The following is a 20,368-nucleotide window of genomic DNA, read 5'->3' as shown; positions in this document are numbered from 1 at the left end:
AAGCTGCAAGCATTGTTTGCAATACCCGGGCACCCAGACGTATTGGTCATGGACAATGGGACATCATTTACCAGCAGTGAATTTGAATATTTCCTGAAGTCAAATGGCATTTGGCACATCAGCACAGCTCCATAACATTTATCATTCAATGATCTGGTGGAAAGTGCAGTCCAAATGTTGAAGACAGGATTAAAGAAGCAGCATACAGCATTACTTGATACCAAACTGTACCAGTTCCTGTTTGATTATAGGACCACCCCACACATAACAGCAAAGATAACTCCATCAGAGTTGCTGATGGAGAGAAGACTCTGCACCAGGTTAAACCTGATATTCCCAGACCTGGTGGATGGGCGGGGGTGAAACGGCAGCTGGAACACCATGGCAGGCCATATGCCTCCTCTAAGTAAAAGAGGATTGAATTCAGGGGATGAAGTTTTCTGATGGAAATGGCCCTGTATGAGTACAAAGTCAGCTTGATGCGAAGTCAGGTCCTGTCACTTAGAAAGTTCGGGTAGGTGATACAGTCCTGAACAAACACGTGGATCACCTGAAAGCTGTTACCTTGCAAATGGGACAGGAGCAAAACATATCTGGCCCCTTAGAACAGCCAGAAGGCCTGTCAGAAAATTAGCTTTTTCGGTCTCTGTCTAGTGTCGAGAAAACCTCAGAGTCAGAGATGGATGCAGCCTCGATACCGTTATTGCCGTAAGAGAAGGAAATCCTCTCGAGGCACTCCAGATGCAAGAGACAGGCTATGGTTCGTTATACGCCATTCATGTCAGACAAACCAGACCTAGGGCGAAAATGATGCAAGAGAGAGACCAGGCTACATCCCCAGATTTGGCGAGGTAAGGGATGTAGTGATTGGAGCCAGCTGGACCGTATTGACTATGAGATCCTTGTGGAGATGGTTTAGAGAATATGTTGACATGCGAGAGGTCCCGTGTTCAAATCTGAACTAGCCCTCATTTCTTATAACCAGGAGATTTAGAATCACCTCAGTTCAGGGGATTGACTCCGAGCTGGCTGGCCACAGCCAGTGTACTATGCATATGTAAATAAAAGATTGCCTTGATTGTGGGTATGTTCGCCAAGGAGTTTGATTTGAAGATGTTTCGTATCCTGTCTAGGTGACACCTTCAGTGCTTTGGAGCCTCCTGTAAAGCGCTGCTGTACTGTCTTTTCTGGAATTTATTTGGTTCTGTTCCTGTTGCTCGACGTAGTGGCCGGTATATTGGGTCCACGTCTGTGGTTTTGTTGATGGAGTCCATGGATGAGTGCCATGCCTCTCTGGCTGTCCCCAGTTTAGCTTGCCCTATGATTGTTGTGTTATGCCAGTTGAATTTGTAGTCCTCGTCATCTAGGTATATGGCTACTAGGGACATCTGGTCATGGCATTTAGTGGCTAGCTAGTGTTTGTGGATGCGGATTGCTAATTGTTTATGTGTTTGTCTTATATGCTGTTTCGTGCAGTCTTTGTATAGAATCTTGTAAATTACATTTGTCTTACATATGATGGGTATAGAGTCTTTTGTTCTGGTGAGCTGCTGTCTGAGCGTGGCTATTGGTTTATGGGCTATCATGAATCCAAGTGGTCGGACAAGTCTGGCCGTCAGTTCCAAGATGTTTTTAAATAAGGTAGCGTGGTTACTGTGTTGGGTTGTGGCATGTCCTCGCCATGTTGTTTGTCTGTTAGGCATACGAAGATGAAGTTGTGGGCATATCTGCTCTTGGTGAAGACTCTGTAGAGGTGTTGTTCTTCTCTTTGCAGGTCGGGAGTGCTGCAGTGTGTTGTAATTTTTTTGGACAGGGACCTAATGCAGCTTCTGTGTGTATTTGGGTGGTTACTGTTGTAGTTGAGGATCTGGTCCCTGTGTATGGCTTTTCTATACACTTTTGTGGCACATCCACTGTTCGGTATTCTTTCTACCATCACATCCAGGAATGGGAGATGATTGTTGGTTTCCTCCTCGCTCATAAATCTGATATCTGTGAGCATGGTGTTGATAATCCGATGTATGTTCTCAATTTCTGTTCTCTTAATAATTACTAAATCACAGGAATTTCTGGACAACATCAGGAACATAAACATAGACAAGGACGAAGCAATAGTCTCATTCGATGTAACAGCACTATTCACTTCAATTGACAAAACTCTAGCCAGAGAGACAATAGCTAACCTCCTGGACAAACAGAACAGACGACATGATGAGGAAGCTATCAACAAGGACTGCATGCTCAAACTACTAGACCTGTGCTTGATGACACACTTCACATTCAGCAACCAAATATATGAACAGATCAATGGAACACCTATGGGCTCAGCCATCTCTGGGCTCATAGCAGAAGCAGTGATGCAAAGACCGGAATGCACAGCCCTCCTACAAATCTGACCCAACTCTGGATCAGTTACGTGGATGATACTTTTGTAATTATTGAGAGAACAGAAATCGAGAACTCACAACGGATTATTAACACCATGCTCACAGGGATCAGATTTATGAAAGAGGAGGAAACCAACAATCAACTCCCATTCCTGGATGAGATGGTAGGAAGAACACAGAATTGTGAACGCACTGCAAAAGTGTACAGAAAAGCTACACACACTGACCAGATCCTGAACCACAACAGCAACTCCCAAACACACACAAGAGAAGCTACATTAGGAGCCTATTCAAAAGGGCTACAACACACTGCAGCACTCCTGACCCGCAAAGAGAAGAACACCTCCACAGAGTCGTCAGCAAGAACAGATATCCCTGCAACTTCATTCACAGATTCCTAACAAATAACACGATCCAACACACTAACCACTCTACCTTATATTTAAAAATTCTCAGAATTGACAGCCAGATTTCTCTGACCACTTGGATTGACAGCCCATAAACCAACAGCCATACTCCGACAACTCACCAGAACAAAAGACCTTATATCCATCATGTGCAAGACAATTGTAAGTTAGAAGATTCCATGCAAAAACTGCACAAACACTATACAGGACAAACAGACAATCAACAATCAGCATCCACAAACACCAAGTAGCCATTAAACACCACGATTATCTGTCCCTAGCAGCCATATACATAGATGACAAGGACCATAAATTCGACAGGGACAACACAATGATCATAGAACAAACTAAACAAAGGACAGCCAGAGAATTTCTAGAGGCATGGCACTCATCCACGAACTCCATGAACAAACACATACACCTAGGCCGTATATACAACAAACAACCAGACCAGCAACCAGAAGCGGCAGTACCGGAACCAAATAAATTCCAGAAGAGACAGTACAGCAGCGCTTCACAGGTGGGTCCAAAGGACTGAAGATGTCAACAAGACAGGGGACGAAACATCTACAAATCAACTTCCCAGCTCAGCAAACATCCCCACAACCACGGCAACCAACACCTGAGCTTCAAATCTTTACACAAATCTCAAAGGGTAATTTGGTGACGGGATACCAGCCTCTGTGCAGTCATTTTAGGTCCTAAAAGCAGAACATTGGTAGTCAGTGTGAAGGAAGAGGAATTTGGCACACTTGCCTTAATTGATCAAAGCACTGAGGATTTGGAACATCATGTTGTGGCTGTATAAGACATTGGTAAGGCCACATTTGGTGTACAGCATACAATTCTGGTTGCCCTCCTGCAGGGTAGGATGTTATTAATCTGGAAAAGGGACAAAAAAGATTTACAAGAATATTACAAAAACTGGGGAGCTTGTTTATAAGGAGGGGAACTTTTCTCCCTGGAGCATAGGAGGCTGAGGGATGGTCTTAGAGGTTTATAAAATCATGAGGGGCATAAATAAGGTGAATCGGCAAGGTGTTTTCCTAAGGGTCGGGGAGTCCAAAACTAGAGGGAATAGGTTTAAGGTGAGATGGGAAAGATTTAAAAGGGATCTGAGGGGCAACTGTTTTTCACAGAGCTCGCATGTATATGGAACAAGTTGCCAGAGGAAGTGGTAGCATTGGGTATAATTACAACATTTAAAACACATTTGGACAAGTACATGAATAGGAAAGGTTCAGAGGGATTTGGGCCAAATGCAGGCAAAGGGGATTAGTTCATATAGGAAACTTGGTCAGCATGGACAAGTTGGGCCAAAGGGCCTGATACTGGGTTGTATGACTCTCTAACCAGACAGGGTGAATACAAGAATGATATTCCTAATGACTGGGAAGTCCAGAACCAGGTATCACAGTTTAAGGACACATGGTAGGCTATGGGGAAGCGATAGCCTAGTGGTATTATCAAGTCCACACTGACTGAAGAGTAACCCACCCAGACCAGTGTCCCCCTGACTAAAGCATCTAACACTATTGGCAATTTAGAATGGCCAATTCACCCGACCTGCACATCTTTGTGACTGTGGGAGGAAACCAGAGTACCTGGAGGAAACCCATGCAGACATGGGGAGAATGTGCAAACTCCGCACAGTCAGCCGAGGCTGGAATCAAACCCACTCCGTGGTGCTGTGAGGCAGCAGTGCTAACCACTGAGCTACCATGCTGCACTAATTCAAAAAGATTTCAAACAGATCTAGCAACTCAAGTCTTGGCATCCCTAAGGCTCCGTGGGTCATCAGGAGCAGAATTGTACTCCAGCACAATCTGTAACCCCAACACATCTCCCACTCAACCATTATCATCAAGCAAGGGGATCAACCCTGGTTCAATGGAGTGTGCAGGATGGCATGCCAGGAGAAGTACCAAATATACCTGGAAATAACGTATCCACCTGGTGAAGCTACCAAACAGGACTACTTGCAAACAGTATAAACAGCAAGTGATAGACAGATTTAAGGAATCCCATGACCAAGGGATCAGATCTAAACTCAGTAATCCTGCCACATCGTCATGAATGGTGGTGGACAATTACAAAAACACACTGAAGGAAGCAGCTCCAAAAATGTCCCCATCCTTAATGATGGAAGAGCCCAGTGCACTAGCGTAAAAGACAAGGCTTTTGCAGCAACTTCCAGCCAAAAGTGTCAAGTGGATAACCCATCTCAGCCTCCTTCAGTGGGCCCCAGCATTACAGAAACCAATCTTCAGCCAATTCGATTCACTCCATGTGATGTCAAGAAATGGCTGGAAACATTGGATACTGCAAAGATTACGGACTCTTGCAACATTCTAGTAATAGTACCGAAGGCTTATGTTCCCCTAGAAAGCTCTTCCAGTACAGTTACAACAGTGGCATCTACCTGACAATGTGGAAAATTGTCCAGGTATGTCCTATACATAAAAAACAGGACAAATCTAATCAAGCCAATTACACCCCCATCAGTTTACTCTCGATCATCAGTAAAGTGATGGAAGGTATCACCAACAGCAATTTCAAGCAGCACCTCCTCAGCAACAACTTGCTCAGTGACGCTCAGTTTGGGTTCCATTAGGGCCACTCAGCTCCTGGCCTCATTACAGCCTTGGTTCAAACATGAAGGAAAGAGCTGAATTTCGGAGGTGACGAGAGAGTGTCAGCCCTTGAAATCAAGGCTGCATTCAACTGAATCTTGCATCAAGGAGCCTAGCAAAACTGAAATAAATGAGTATCAGGGTGGAAACACTCCAGTGATTGGAGTCATACCTGGCATATAAGAAGTTGGACATGAATATTGGAGGTCAGTCATCACAGCTCCAGGTCATCTCTGTAGGAGTTCCTCAGGGTAGTGTCTTAGGCTGAATCATCTTTGGCTGCCTCATCAATGACCTTCCCTCCATAAGGTCAGAAGTCGGGATGCTCAATGATTGCACAATGTTCAGCACCATTTGCAACTCTTCAGATACTGAAGCAGTCCATGTTCAAATACAACGGGATCTGGACAATATTCATGCTTTGGCTGACAGGTGGCAAGTAACACACAAATGCCAGGCTATGACCATTATGATTAAAAGACAATATAACTGCTCCCCCTTGATATTTAATGGTGCTACTATCACTGAATCCACTACTATCAAAATCTGGAGGTTATCATTGACAGAAACTTAACTGGACTTGTCATATAAACACAGTGGCCACAAGAAAAGGTCATAGGCTAGGAATACTTGGGTGAATTTCTGCAGTGAATCTTGTAGATGGTACACACTGCTGTTACTGAGTGTCGGTGGTGGAGGGAGTGGATGCTTGTGGATGTATTGCCAAGCAAGTGGGGAATATTCCATCACACTCCTTACTTCCTCAAACAGCAGCTTCCAAACCTATGACCACTTCCATCTAGAAGGACAAGTGCAGCTCCACCACCTTCAAGTTCCCCTCCAAGCCATTCACCATCCTGACTTAGAAATATATCACCATTTCTTTCCTGTCGCTGGATCAAAATCCTGGAATTCCCTCCCCAGTGACATTGTGAGTCAACCCACAGCAAGTGGACTGTTGCAGTTTAAGAAGGCAGCTCACCACTACCTTCTCAAAGGGAACTAGGGATGGGCAATAAATGCTGGCTTGCCAGCAATGCCCACATCCAACAAATGAATAAAAGAAATGAGAAATTTCTTCAGCTAGACAGTGGTGAGATGTGGAATGCTCTCCGACACAAAGTAGTTGAGGTCAAAACATTGAATGTCTTCACGGAGGAGTTAAATATAGTTCTTATGGATAAAGGGATCAAAGGGTATGGAACAAACAAGAACAGAGTACGAAGTTGGATGATCAATCAAAATCATATTGAATGGCAGAGTGGGCTTGAAGGGCCACATGACCTATTCCTGCTCCTATTTTCTATGTTTCTGTTTTCTACATTTCTAAATGTCTGGAGGTCTAAGATCCAGGCTATTATTTACTAAACCTATCCTATTTTCAACATAATGCAAGAGAGAAAGTGATGAACAGACAAATCTTAGCTAGTACCACATTTGCAGCAGTTAGCAATCAACACATGAATTGGTGGCACATGCAATTTTCAAAATTGTAGGCAAGTATAAGTTGAAGAACCCAAAATTAACCTAAGTCAATAATACTATTCAATCATTTTTGCAATATATATGTTTAAAATAATTATTTAAAGGCTTGAAGCGCACATACCCATAATGATATGCATTGCTGCAGTACCAGGATGTTTAATTCCATGTACAGAAAATGCCAAGATATTTGTGGAACCTGAAAGACATTAAAAATATTTATGAGCACAAATAATAATCAAAACACATTTATAAATACTGTATATAAATTAACAGTCAATATAATTATGAAGCCTTTCATTATATTTCATGAAGACAGGCAACTAGTTTCACTTGCATTTCAAAAATCAGCAGAGATACCATGGGGGAGGAAGGCTGGATGGTTGATCTTCAATTTCCCCCAAAAACTGACATAATTTGCCTGCTCAACACAAATGAAGTCTGGAGCCTAATTTTGACTTAGTCTCAATCCCCTTGACTTTGGTGACTTAATTTTGCTTCTTCAGTTTTGGTGTAGAAGTACACTTTCATAGCCAGATGCTTTAAAGACTTTATGATTAGATTACTTAGTGTGGAAACAGGCCCTACGGCCCAACAAGTCCACACTGACCCTCCAAACAGCAACCCACCCAGACCCATTCCCCTACATTTACCCCTTCACCCAACACTACGGGCAATTTAGCATGGCCAATTCATCTCACCTGCACATTTTTGGACTATGGGAGGAAACCGGAGCACCCGGAGGAAACCCACGCAGACACGGGGAGAATATGCAAACTCCAAACAGACAGTTGCCTGAGGCGGGAATTGAACCCCAGTCTCGGGCGCTGTGAGGCAGCAGTGCTAACCACTGTGCCACCGTGCTGCCCATAAAGCAATCACCAGCCCTGACATGGCACTGCAAACATCGCTGGTTTGCCCAACTCAGCACTACACTTGGTTAGTGTGGGGACTGAACCCATGACCTTGGCGTTATTAGCACCACGCTCGAACCAGTAGAGCTACCCGCCCAATGCCCAGCAGAGCTACCCACCCAATGCATGTTACCAGGCAAGTCAAAAATTAATAAAAGTATTTATCAATAGCTAAATAAAAAAACTGAAAGAATTGCGGATGCTAGAAATCGGAAGCAAAAATGCAAATTGCTGTAAAAAGTCAAGTCTGGCAGCTTCTGTGGAAAGAAATCTGAGTTACCTTTAACTCTGATTTCTCTCCACAGATGCTACCAGACATAAGTTTTTCCAGCAATTTCTGTTTTGTATCAACAACTAAAATGTGCTAAGTTTAATTTTACTGCATTGCTTTGTCAGGTGTCAGTTAGCTCAGTTGGTTGAATTGCCAGAAAAGGATGCCAACAGTATGGGTTCAATTCCTGCATTGGCTGAGGTTACCATGAAGTACTGTCCCCTTGCCTGAGGTGTGTGGCCCTCAGGTTTAACCACCACCAGTTGAATCTATAATGAGAGCAGCCCTATGGTCTGACAAAACTATAGCAACTTTACTTGATTCTGTTCTGTGATCATCCATTTACTTACATTTTTTCTTTTCTAATTTAATTTAATTCAAATCTATTTTTAAAATGTATTTAATTAAATAAACTATTTAGTGAAAACTAAATGTCATGAAAGACATATTTTGTTTTGTTTCCCTTTTTGGCTGACTCAATACACATTGAAATCCTGAAGGCTATGAAGAAGTTTGAGTTTTTAAAAAATTTAAAAAAAGTTTGAACTTTTCTTAAGTCACCCTTAGAATTCAAAACATGTCTATTGCAAATTTGACATTGACCTTCTAGTGCCAACATTGATTATCTCACAGACCCATAATACTTCAACTTCCTTTTTCTAAGAACACAAAGGTGCAGCATGAGGCTCTATCTTGGTTACTTATTCTAGCCATAAAGAAGTCACTGAAAACTTCAGAAGTATCCCTGAAGTTCTCCTGAAACTTTTTTTTTTAAATTGGTAAAATCAAATTTGAATCCAGAATTATAAAACTGTCACCTTACTTTTCATATGGGCAAAGAAATTTGCCATGTAGTGTAGTTGAACAACTTTACATTTATACAATTTGACAACAGAAAATTGGTTTGGGAACATCAATCTAAATATAAATATCATTATAAATATATTTGTTGCCACTTTGCTATAGTTCATTATTTTTAGTGCCAATATCTTGCTGTTTCGCTTCGTAAAATTACTGTTTGTGCTAAAGACACAAATGGACAATCTTGATGTTGGTTTTAAGCATATTGCTTAAGTGCGTAAACAAATGTAGAGACTTCAAGGTTCAAATTCATAATTCGCTAAAGTTAACTTACAGGTTGAGGCCATAAGTAAGGTTAGTGGCATTATTCATTTTATAAATATAGTCATGGGCAGATTCTTAAACAAGCTATCACCTTTTTTCAAAAAAATCTGCTGCACCTTGTTCCACTGAAGTACTTGATGGCTGCAATGAACATCTGCACCATTGGGAAGGAGATGTCTGTTGCTGGTATGACACTAACCTAGGGCCAGGAAAACACTAGATCTTAGGTCACAGGTGAGAAGGGAGATTAACTGGTTGGTGGATGGGTGATGAGAGGGGTATAGCAACAAGGGCAAGGGTGGCTTTCAGCAGAACCACCGCGCCCCCCCAGACAAAGATTTAGTATTACTCCCATGTCCTTCATGGAAATGCAATACAAACATTAAGAAATTCTTAATTACTCTAAACATATAAACTGTCTTTTTTCATGTGGACTTTATAAAAATATTAAAAATAGATATTCCACATTTGGAAAACAGACAATCTGCATGCAACTTTATTTTATTTTGGTTGCTGAAATATAATTATTTCCATATTGCGCTCAATGCTTCATTGGAGAAACTGGGAATTTAACAAAGTCTAAAAATGCTGAATGACTAATGCGCCGACAAATAGCCTACAGATATTCTGTGCCCCAACAAAATGACACTATAGATATTTGTCAGTCTTTTGGTTATCTGGGAATCTCCATATGTCACTTTTTTTTTAAAAAAATGAATGCTGGCCCTACCTGGGCATTCTCCACAACTGTGTTAGAGAGAGTGAACAGCTTGGGCATGGAAGAGATGGGTATTTAATTTTATATTCATGCCACTGTGAACATTCTCAGAGCAGCAAAGAGTGACACTGCTCAACATGGGTGCTGATAAATTAATTAATATATTCATTATAAATAAAATCTAATTGCACCAATTTCTCTCAGCAGCAAAAGATAAGCTGATATCAAAACACAAGACACAATGGGATCTCATTCATTTTCTCCCATTTGATGGCAATCTTTTCAGCTAAAATTATGGCAAGACTAAATTGAAGACTAAGATTTTAATAGTTCAGGTAAAGCATGACTAATGATTGTATCAAGCAGAAATTGTTTAAAAAATTGTCCTTGGAAGTGCGAGCACTTCTGCAGAACAATTAACTTAATTAACCAGACACATGCATATTCATAAGGCTGTTAATGTCTTCCTTTTCAAGCTGATAAATGTGTTGTAATGACTTTCTACTCAAGCATATCTGAAACTCTTCTAAAAACTAACTTAATACTCGCAGTTTAAATTAGGTTATTTCTCTTAATTTTCAGTCAAAAGTCTTAGTTTCTCAATTTTCAGTCAGAACTAAGCAATATTTTGCCCACAAAATTAATTGGTAAGTAAACAGTTATAAGCTAAGAAATGTGTAAACTTTGAAGTTCACAGCCTGAAATATATAAAATCTTATAGTAGGTTGCTGCACATTGATTCATAAAACTTTTAATTTGTTGTCACCCTTAAACACAATGTATCTTAATTTTCTTTGCTTGCATGTCTATAAGTCACCGGTAAGAATTTTGGTTTGCAGATCTCAAAAATATTTCCTTTCAAATTTGATTTAGTAAAATGTTAATGAAAAAAGATTTAAGCTTTATTATTTGAATCAGTTGACATTTTTAGGCTATTATAACACATCATCTAAATTAAACATTTAAACTGAAATGTTGCATTCAATGCTTTGTTATATACACAGTGCTTTTGCATTCTAGTTAATAATAAATGTTACATATGCAGATCTAATAAAAAGTGTCTACAATAACTGAGGCAGCCACCACAATCATGTACGAACTTACTAGAAATTATACTTGCAGCTGCACATCCTGATACTACAACACTTTCTTCAACTGAAAGAATAATTTTCCATAATCAACTTAATTTTGTTGATTATACGTGGTAATGCCCTTCCTGAAGAAGGGCATGTGCCCGAAACGTCGAATCTTCTGTTCCCTAGATGCTGCCTGACCTGCTGTGCTGTTCCAGCAATAAAGTTTCAGCTATACGTGGTAATACAATTAAATGTCTGATGTTTGTATATTCTGACACATTTTATCTTCCCACAGTATCACACAGCAAAGTGTATGTGAAATTTGCATTTGATAGCCTCAAATATTATACTCACATAAGGATCAAATTATTATTAACTGGACAATGCTAATTACTTGAAATATTATTAAGGAAGAAAGAAGACTTGACTTGAATGCAATCTGTTATTGACAGTTCAGAGACATGGCCATCCTCTAAATTCCCATGTTATTTAGGGTGGATGAACGAGCAAATGGTTATTCAAGGGTTCAAATTTACCCACTTACCATTTTGTACAGGCGATACATATGAAATGTTGAAGTGGAGAGTGCAATTAATTCATGAGGATTTTACAGCCAAAAGCTAAAAGCCAACATATATTTTAATGCCTGTATCAGTTTAGATAGGTAGCTAAGCTAGAAAGAAGAATACAGCAAATAATTTTAAGTTGTATAGTCTTGTATTAGAGAGAAAATATCTATAAATATATATAAATTTATATATATAACAGTACTACGAAACATTTGAAACAGTATTAGGACTCACCCAACGTTTAGTGAGTTACAAATACAAATATCAGTATGAGAATAAGACACTGTGATCATAATGAAATTGTGGCTCAAATTAAGAGGACTGGGCACTTAAATACAAGGAAATGAAGTGTTCAGAAAAAAGTGAGAAGAAAAATTGAGTTAAGATGGCATATTTATTAGGGAAGACATTGTATAATGATAAAGAGAGCTTTCCTCAAGGGGGCAAGGTCAGACTCCACTTGGTTAGAGCTAAGAAGCAAAAAAGCTAAGACTTCAGGCATTTCATGCAAAATTCCATAATTGTTAGCTCCAAGGGATCCTGAGTTTCCTGGGTCTGCAGTCTCCTCTCCTTTTGATGAATGGTCACCAATAGGGTGAACAGAGTGCAATGGTGAGCAGTAACTGGAGGATTCTGGGAGAAGTTGGCTCACTCAACACAAATAAGGAGAGAATCATGGAGGACCCAGTGCTCAACAGGAGGAATAGCATCCAGAGAGCATGGGTAAGAAGCAACTGAAGAGAGTTATGGGAAGACACTCTTTGGTCTGCACAAAACATGTTGGTCTTCCAGAGCAAAGAGTTGACCACAACTGAGTGCTGTGGACTGGCACATTCCAAGGTCCAGGACTGGGAGCTGAGGGACGCACTAAAACCTGGGGCAGCTGTCACCAAAGTACAGTGGGGAAAGACCATCATCTGAGGTCTTTCAGCCAAAGTACAATGGTAGTCCATTCAGTTACTGGATGCTCCTAGTGTCTCAAACACAAATATACTCTCAAAGTAAGAAATGCCTTTGGTTTATTTGTTATACATATGTAAAGACTGTATAGAATTGAAGAGCTCTACTGACTATAAATGTATATACAAAGGCTGTGGCACAGGTAGTACTTTCTTAATGAATAAAGTAGGTTTTTGAAATATAAAAATATTCTGGGAGAAGTCGACTCCGGTACTGCAACTGAGAAGAGAATTGTGGAAAACCAGGTGTTAAAAAACAGTGAAGCCCCAAAATTTACATTTCTGTAGTGTTTACCTCCCTCTCTGCTCCGTGCACCACAAGAGAGAGGGGCGTTAGAAAATTGTTTGTGGCTTATAAACAGCAGAATCTCAGCAGTGCATATCATCTTGACCAGTAAAGATGATAGGTACTCTGGGAAATATTGTGGTGCGTGTGGCATGTAAAGTGCGGAAAGCTTTGGATCGACAAGACATCCAGGACAATCACATTTGCATGAAATGCCAGAGGATAGCAGTCCTTGAACAACCTGTGTCTAATTTGGAGCAGCGATTCTCCTCATTAAGCACCATATGATGAGGAGAGAGCTTTCTAGAATAGTCTTACCTGATAGTGGACACTCCACGTCATGATAGGCAGGCAGGAGGAATGTAGAGAAGGCAGGTGAATTTGCCAAAAAGAAAATAAAAACAAGTCCAAAAAACCCAGAACTCTTTGGAGCCATCTAATTAGGAATAAAATTTTATTTACTGAGCAATATACTACGTCAGGTGTGGATGACTCGAGAGGAAGCCACAGTACCATGGTGCCGAAGGCTATTCTGGGGGAAAATACAGAGAGACTGATAGGCAGATTAGTAAGATAGTAGTAGGTGATTCATTCGCAAGATGGTGATTCGCAAGTGGGTGACTGAATAGTTCAAGGGATAGACAGGCTAGTTTGCAGCTGAGATCGTGAGTCCTGTATGGTCTGTCGCCTCCCAAGTGCAAGGATTTGGGATGTAACAAAGTAGTTGGATAAACTTCTGGAAAGAGAGGGTGAACAATCAATGGTTGAGAATCATACACAAGCAAATAACATAGGGAGGAATGGATTGAAGGACTTGCAGGATCAGTTTTAAGAGTCAGTGAGTGAAACACAGGTCGTCCAGGATAGCTCGTCAGAAATACTACCTCTGCCACAGCCTTTACCATTTAAGCAAAGACAAATCAGGGAGTTAAATGTGTGCTTTGAAGGATGGTGTACAACGGAGAGGTTTGGAATATTGGGTGACTAGGATCACTTTTGAGAAAGGAGAAACCTACACAGAAGAAATGGACTTCACCTGAGCAGAAAAAGAACTAATCTTCTGGCTGATAAATAGTGTTATGAGGGTGGATTTAAACTTGCAAGGCAGTTGACTAACGCTCCTAGTTTTGGAATTACCGGAAAGGGCAAAAGACAGAAGATGGGAACAAGGAAAACTTCATTGTTGACAGTAAACAACAAAATGGTCATCTTCCAAAGAGTGAGGTTAAACTCTATGCATGCAAATGCATGGAATATAATGACCAAAACTGGGGAATAAAAAGCAGAAATTACTCTAGTAGCTTTGACAGAAATTTGATTTGATTTATTGTAGTCACATGTACATAGGTACAATGGAAAGTTTTGTTTTAGTTTGTTTTGCAGTACAGGCAAATCATAGCAAACAAGGACACATAGATCATAGGGTGCTCAGACAGATCACGGCATAAAAGTTTACGGCTGCACAAGAAGTGCACAAAGCAAGATCAACATTAGAAAGATCAACATTTTTTGACATTAGAGAGATCGATTCAGCAGCCTAATAACAGCAGTGAAGAAGCTGTTCTTGAACCTGTTGGTGCTTCTGTATCTTTTGCCTGATGGAAATTGGCTCAAGCTAGAAGAGGACTGGATACTTAACATCCGGGTTATAAAGCTTTTAGTAGCGATAGGATAGGTAAAAAAATGAGGAAGTGTAGCAGTTTTCTCAAAGATTAGTTTAATTGCTCTTGAACAAGATGCAGTTCCTGAAATAGAATCTATATGGTTGGAAGTGAGAAACAAGAAGGATCTTGTTGGGTATTCATTATTGATCTTCAAATATTGGAGAGCAGTAGAAGGTAGCATTTGTAGGCAGATTATCTGCAAGAAAAGAAAGGGCTTTAAAAGTTTGTGATTTCAATAACCCAGGGTAGACTGGGAAAAAGATAGCATGTAGAGCATGGAAGGGGAGAAATTCCTGCAACGTGCATAGGAGAACTTTCTGGAACATTTCCAATCCTACCAAGGAGGGAGCTATACTGGATCTGGTTCTAGGAAATGAGGCAGGCCAAGCGGAGAACCTCAAAGTTGGGGAGCATTTGGGAAATAGTGGTCATAATATGATAAAATCCAATATTAAGTTGGAAAGGGATTAAAATCAGTCAAGGATTATGATCCCAGGCTGAAAAACAGCAGATTCAGGGGTCTAAAGTTGAACTGGAGCAAACTGATTGAAAAGAAAGTATTTTGGTGGATAAAACAGTGGATGAAAAATCAGAGATTTTCAAAATAGAGATGAATAGGGTGCAAGCTAGGCTCATACTTATGAGAAATAAATATGAGGTATCCAAAACTTCAATACCCAGGATGCTTAAAGATATTGAAGAGAAAATAAGGAAGGCATAGAAGGCACACTGGAAAATAACAGCAATAGAAATCAGGAAGAGTATCTCAAATTCAGGAAAGAGACTAAAGCTGGGAAAAGGAAGGCTAAAGGAACCTCGAGGAAAGGATGGCAGGCTGTGCTAAAACAAATAGTAAAATGTTCATCAAACATCAATAGTAAAAGATTAGTGAAGGATAGAGTAGGGCCAATAAAGAACAAGCAGGGTAAGCTGCTCACTAAACAAAGGATATGGGAGAGGTACTAAATGAGTATCTTGCTTCTGTCTTTACCAAATTAGAAAACGGTGACAATAATCTAATTAAAAATGTGGATGTTGAGCAACTAAGCAACATAGTAAAAGATAAAGAAGAGGTGCTAAAAAGGCTGGCAGCACTCCAGGTAATCACCAGGCCTGGATGAAATGCATCCTAGATTGCTCAGAGAGGTAAGAGAGAAAATTGTGGATCCATTGACAGAAATTTTACAGGCTTCTCTGAACACAGGATTAGTCCCTGGGACTGGAGGATTACAAATGTGACACCATTGTTTAAGAAAGGAGTAAAGAAGAAATCAGGAAACGACAGACCTGTCAGATTGACATTTATAGTGGGAAAACTAATGGAGGCCATAAAACTGGATAAAGTAAATATACATTTAGAGGAAAAAAAATAAGTGAATACTAGATAGTCCACATGGCTTTGCCAAGGGCAGGCCATGTCTGACAAACTTGAGTTCTTTGACAAGTGAATGAGCGCTGTGAATGTTGTATATTTGGACTTTCAGAAAGTATTTGATATGGTGCTGCAAGGCAGATTGGTTAGCAAATTAATGTTAGGATCCTTGCTTTTTCTGATTTATACAAGCAATGTGGACAGGATGTTATACATAATACTAAGCTAGGGAGCCACCAATTAGATTATTGTCAGAGCAGCGCTCTGAAAGCTAGTGCTTCCAAACAAACCTGTTGGATTATATCCTGGTCTTGTGTGACTTTTAAGCTAGGGAGATTAGTGAATTGAGAGGATGATGCTCAGCGACTTCAGAGGGCATTGACAAGTTGGCCAAACGGACAGATACCTGGCAAATGAATTTCAATGCAAAAAAAGGTGAGGTAAGGGCTTTTGGTAGAAGAAACACACAGAGACAATACAGGCTCAATAGTACAACTTTGAGCTTTAAGTTCATTAAGGGATGCTAGCAGAGATTTGTAAAAAGCAGATTGTGTTTGATGAATGTAATTGGCTTTTTTGATGAAATAATAAAAAAGGTTAATGAGGGGATTCTGGTGGATTTTGATTATATGGATTTTCAAAGTGTTTAACAAGATGTAAAAACATTAAAACATAAGAAATAGGAACAGATGTAGGCCACCTGGCCCCTCAAACCTGCCTTTTTTAAAAATTCTGGTTTTTGTATCTTCAATTGTTGTTTTGGTTTTTGTATTCAAGATGGCTGTTTTTTTCTAAAAACTTTTTTGTACCGAAGATAGCATTGGAGAACAATGACTTTATACAGTTTTCACTGTACTCCTGTACTTGAGTACTCGGGACAATAAAATCTAATAATCTGCTTTATTCTTATTAGGATAAGTTCAACTGTTTATTCAATGCTTCATGCTCCTGAGTGAGAGTTAGCATTGTATGTTTGCCACTGCAACAGTCAGTTGGCTGAAATAAAGGAAACAGAGGATAGGCTTTTCTCAAACTGGAAACGAACAGGCAACTCCATCACATGTTTCGTGTTAACTGATATCAGTTCAGTACACTAGAACTTCCAATGTACAATAGTGGAAATGCCTCTCTCACATCTTCCAGTTTTCACAGTTAAAACATAAAAGAAGGTACAATATACGCAGCGCAGGCATCATCAGGTCTCTGACCTTTCAACTCGACTAAGAAATCTTAGGAAGAGATGATGGGGTAGTGGCAATATCAAAGCATTGCTAATCCTTAGCCCAAAGCTAATGAATCCAATCATGACAAATAATGAAATTTGAAATATGGAATTAAAAGGTAGTCTAATGCCAACCATCTGTCAATTGTCATTAAAAACCTATTTGGTTTACTTTTACTCTTCGTTTCAGGGAAGGAAATCTGCCATCTTTATCTGGCTTGGCCAGGTAATTCTTAATTGCTTTCAAAAAACGTTTAGACAGCTAATCAGTTCAAGCATAACTAGGGATGGACAAAAAATGGTAGTGATGCTCACCTGCCAGACAGAAATAAAGACAAAATAAATTGATATGTTTTCATTAAAGGGATTCATGGATCCAAGACCGCAAAATGTTTCAGTCAAAACATCTCAGACATATATTGTTTGTCACCGAAGATTTTGATGAAACAGAAACATTATTCTTTCAGAACCTTTAGCACATAAACTACATTCTTCTTACTAGCAACACTAAACAGACATTCCCAGTTTTGGAGATTGGTAAGATCATAAGATATAGGAGCAAAATGAGGACATTTGGCAAGCTGAATGTGTTCCACCATTTGGTCATGGCTGATAAATTTCTCAATCTCATTCTCCTGTCTTTTCCTGGTTTCCCTTGATCTCCCTACTCAAGAACTTATCTATCTCGGTGTCTTCTGCAAACTTACTGATCAGACCAACAATGCCATCTTCCAGATCATTTATGTATATCACAAACAACAGCGACCCCAGCACTGATCCCTGTGGAACACCACTGGTCACCCTTCTCCATTTCGAGAAACTCCCTTCAACTGCTACTCTGTCTCCTGTTGCTCAACCAGTTCATTGTCCACCTAGCTAGAACACCCTGTACACACCATGTGACTTCACTTTCTCCATTAGATTACCATGGGGAACCTTATTGAACATGACATCTACAGCCCTTCCTTCATCTATCAACTTGGTCATTTACTCAAAGAACTCTATTAAATTGGTAAGGCACAATCTCCCCCGTACAAAACCATGTTGCTTATCACTGATAAGACCATTGTCTTCCAAATATAAATAGAGCCTATCCCTCAGTACTTTCTCCAGCAACTTTCCCACCACTGACGTCAGGCTCATTGGTCTGTAGTTACCCGGAATATCCCTACCACCCTTCTTGAACAGGGGGCAACAACTCTCCAGTCCTCCGGCACGTCACCTGTGTTTACGGATGCTACAAAGATATCTGTCATGGCCCCAGCTATTTCCTCTCTTACCTCCCTCAGCAACCTGGGATAGATCCCATCTGGTCTTGGGGATTTGTCCACCTTAATATCCTTTAGTCTACCCAACACATCCTCCCTCCTTATGTCAATGTGATCCAGAGGAAACAAACTTCTATCTCTAATTTCAGCATTCATCATCTCCCGTTCCTCAGTGAACATGGATGCAAAGTAATCATTGAGAATTTCACCCATTCTCTCGGGTTCGACACACAACCTTCCTTCCTTATCCTTTCTCTAGTTACTTTCTTGCCTCTTATATATGAATAAAAGGTTTTGGGATTCTTCCTAATTCTGCTTGCTAAAGTTATTTCAAGACCCCTTTTAGCCTGCTTGATTCCTCGTTTAAGATTGGTCCTACTTTCCCGATATTCCTCCAAAGCCTGTTCTGTTCCTAACTGCCTGGACCTTATGTACTCTTCCCTTTTCCTCTTGGCTAGTCGCACAATTTCTCCTGTCATCCATGGTTCATGAATCTTGCCGTTCCTGTCTCTTGTTTTCAAAGGGACATGCATATCCTGCACTATCTTCAACCTATCTTTGAAAGCCTCCCACATATTAAAGTGGACTTCCCTCCAAATAGCTGTGTCCAATCCACATTTCACAGCTCCTGTCGAATTTTGATATAATTGGCCTTGGTCCAGTTTAGTACTCTTCCCTTAGGACCGCTGTCGTGTTTGTCTACGAGTATTGTAAAACTTACAGAATTGTGGTCACTATTCCCAAAGAAATTCCCCACTGCAACTTCTACCACCTAGCCTGGCTCATTCCCCAACATCAGGTTCAATATGGCCCCTTCCCTAGTTGGACTACTGACACATACTGCTGTAGAAAACTTTCCTGGATGCTCCTTACAAATTCTGCCCCATCCAGACTTCTGACACTAAGTGTATCCTAATCAATGTTGCGAAAATTAAAATCTCCCATCCCCACCACCCTGTTGCCTCTACATCTTTCTATAATCTGTTTACCTATTTGTTCTTCTACCTCACACTCACTGTTGGGAGGCTGTCGTACAGCCCCAATGTCTGCTTGTTTCTTAGCTCTACCCATAATGCCTCACTGCTCAAGCCCTCCATTGTGTCCTCCTTTTGCACAGCCATGATATCATCCCTGACCAGTAATGAAACTCCTCCCCCCCTTTTACTTCCCTCCCTGTCCTGTCTGAAGTACCTATATCCTGGAACATTTAGTTGCCAATCATGCCTTTCCTTCATCCAAGTCTCTGTGAACGCAAATACTCCTTGCATTAAAGCATACGCACTTCAGCCCACCAATTCCTTTGCGTTCATCTGCTCTCTGCTTACTCTTCCCCTTGGTAATGCTAACTTCATGATCCTGTTCCTTACAGTCTCTAGTTTCTACCTCACTATCTACTAGTCTTCTCTGCTGGTTCCCAGCCCCTTGCCACATTAATTTAAACCCTCTCCAACAGCAGTAGCAAAAACGCCCCCAAGGACATTATTTCCAGTCTGGTTTAGGTGTAGACCATCCAATTTGTAATAGTTCCACCTTCCCCAGAACCAGTCCCAATGTCGCATAAATCTGAACCCCTTCCTCCTACACCATCCCTCAAGCCACGTGTTCACCCTGCCTATTCTTTCATTTCTACCCTGGCTAGCACGTGGCACTGGTAGCAATCTTGACATCACTACCTTTGAGGTCCTTCTCTTTAACTTCACTCCTAGCTCCCTGAATTCTGCTTTCAGGACCTCATGTCGTATTTTTTATTTATAGAGGAACCTCGATTATCCGAATATCAATTATCCAAATATCAGATTATCCAAAGTGGATCTCAAGGTCCCAATAGAAACATTACTGTCAAAGAGCTGTTTCAACCCTGATCGCGTCTTTTGTTTACAGGTACAATGATTAAAAACTAACTTGGCTCACTGAGATGCTGCCGAGAACAGTTCTGGACAGTCCTGGCAGCATCTCTAAATGACTGACCTCCCGCCCTCTTTCTCTCCCCCCACACCTTCCCTGGAGTTCTACAC

At 40.6% G+C, this 20,368-nt stretch overlaps 1 protein-coding gene across 8 annotated transcripts in view; it reads right to left on the bottom strand.

The window, feature by feature from the left end:
* The window catches only part of cerkl (ceramide kinase-like), a 185,510-nt gene that overhangs the window by 35,588 nt on the left and 129,554 nt on the right, over positions 1-20,368 (bottom strand). For all 8 annotated transcript variants that reach the window (XM_043693484.1, XM_043693482.1, XM_043693485.1 and 5 more), the window contains one exon: positions 7,034-7,108. In XM_043693484.1, coding sequence (XP_043549419.1) covers positions 7,034-7,108 — 75 coding nt within the window. The remainder of the gene's footprint in view (positions 1-7,033; positions 7,109-20,368) is intronic.

This window comes from Chiloscyllium plagiosum, chromosome 7 (genome assembly GCF_004010195.1).
Source record: "Chiloscyllium plagiosum isolate BGI_BamShark_2017 chromosome 7, ASM401019v2, whole genome shotgun sequence".
Classification (NCBI taxonomy): Eukaryota; Metazoa; Chordata; class Chondrichthyes; order Orectolobiformes; family Hemiscylliidae; genus Chiloscyllium; species Chiloscyllium plagiosum.
The sequence above is the reverse complement of the archived record's forward strand: the minus strand, read 5'-3'. Positions and strand labels throughout refer to the sequence as shown.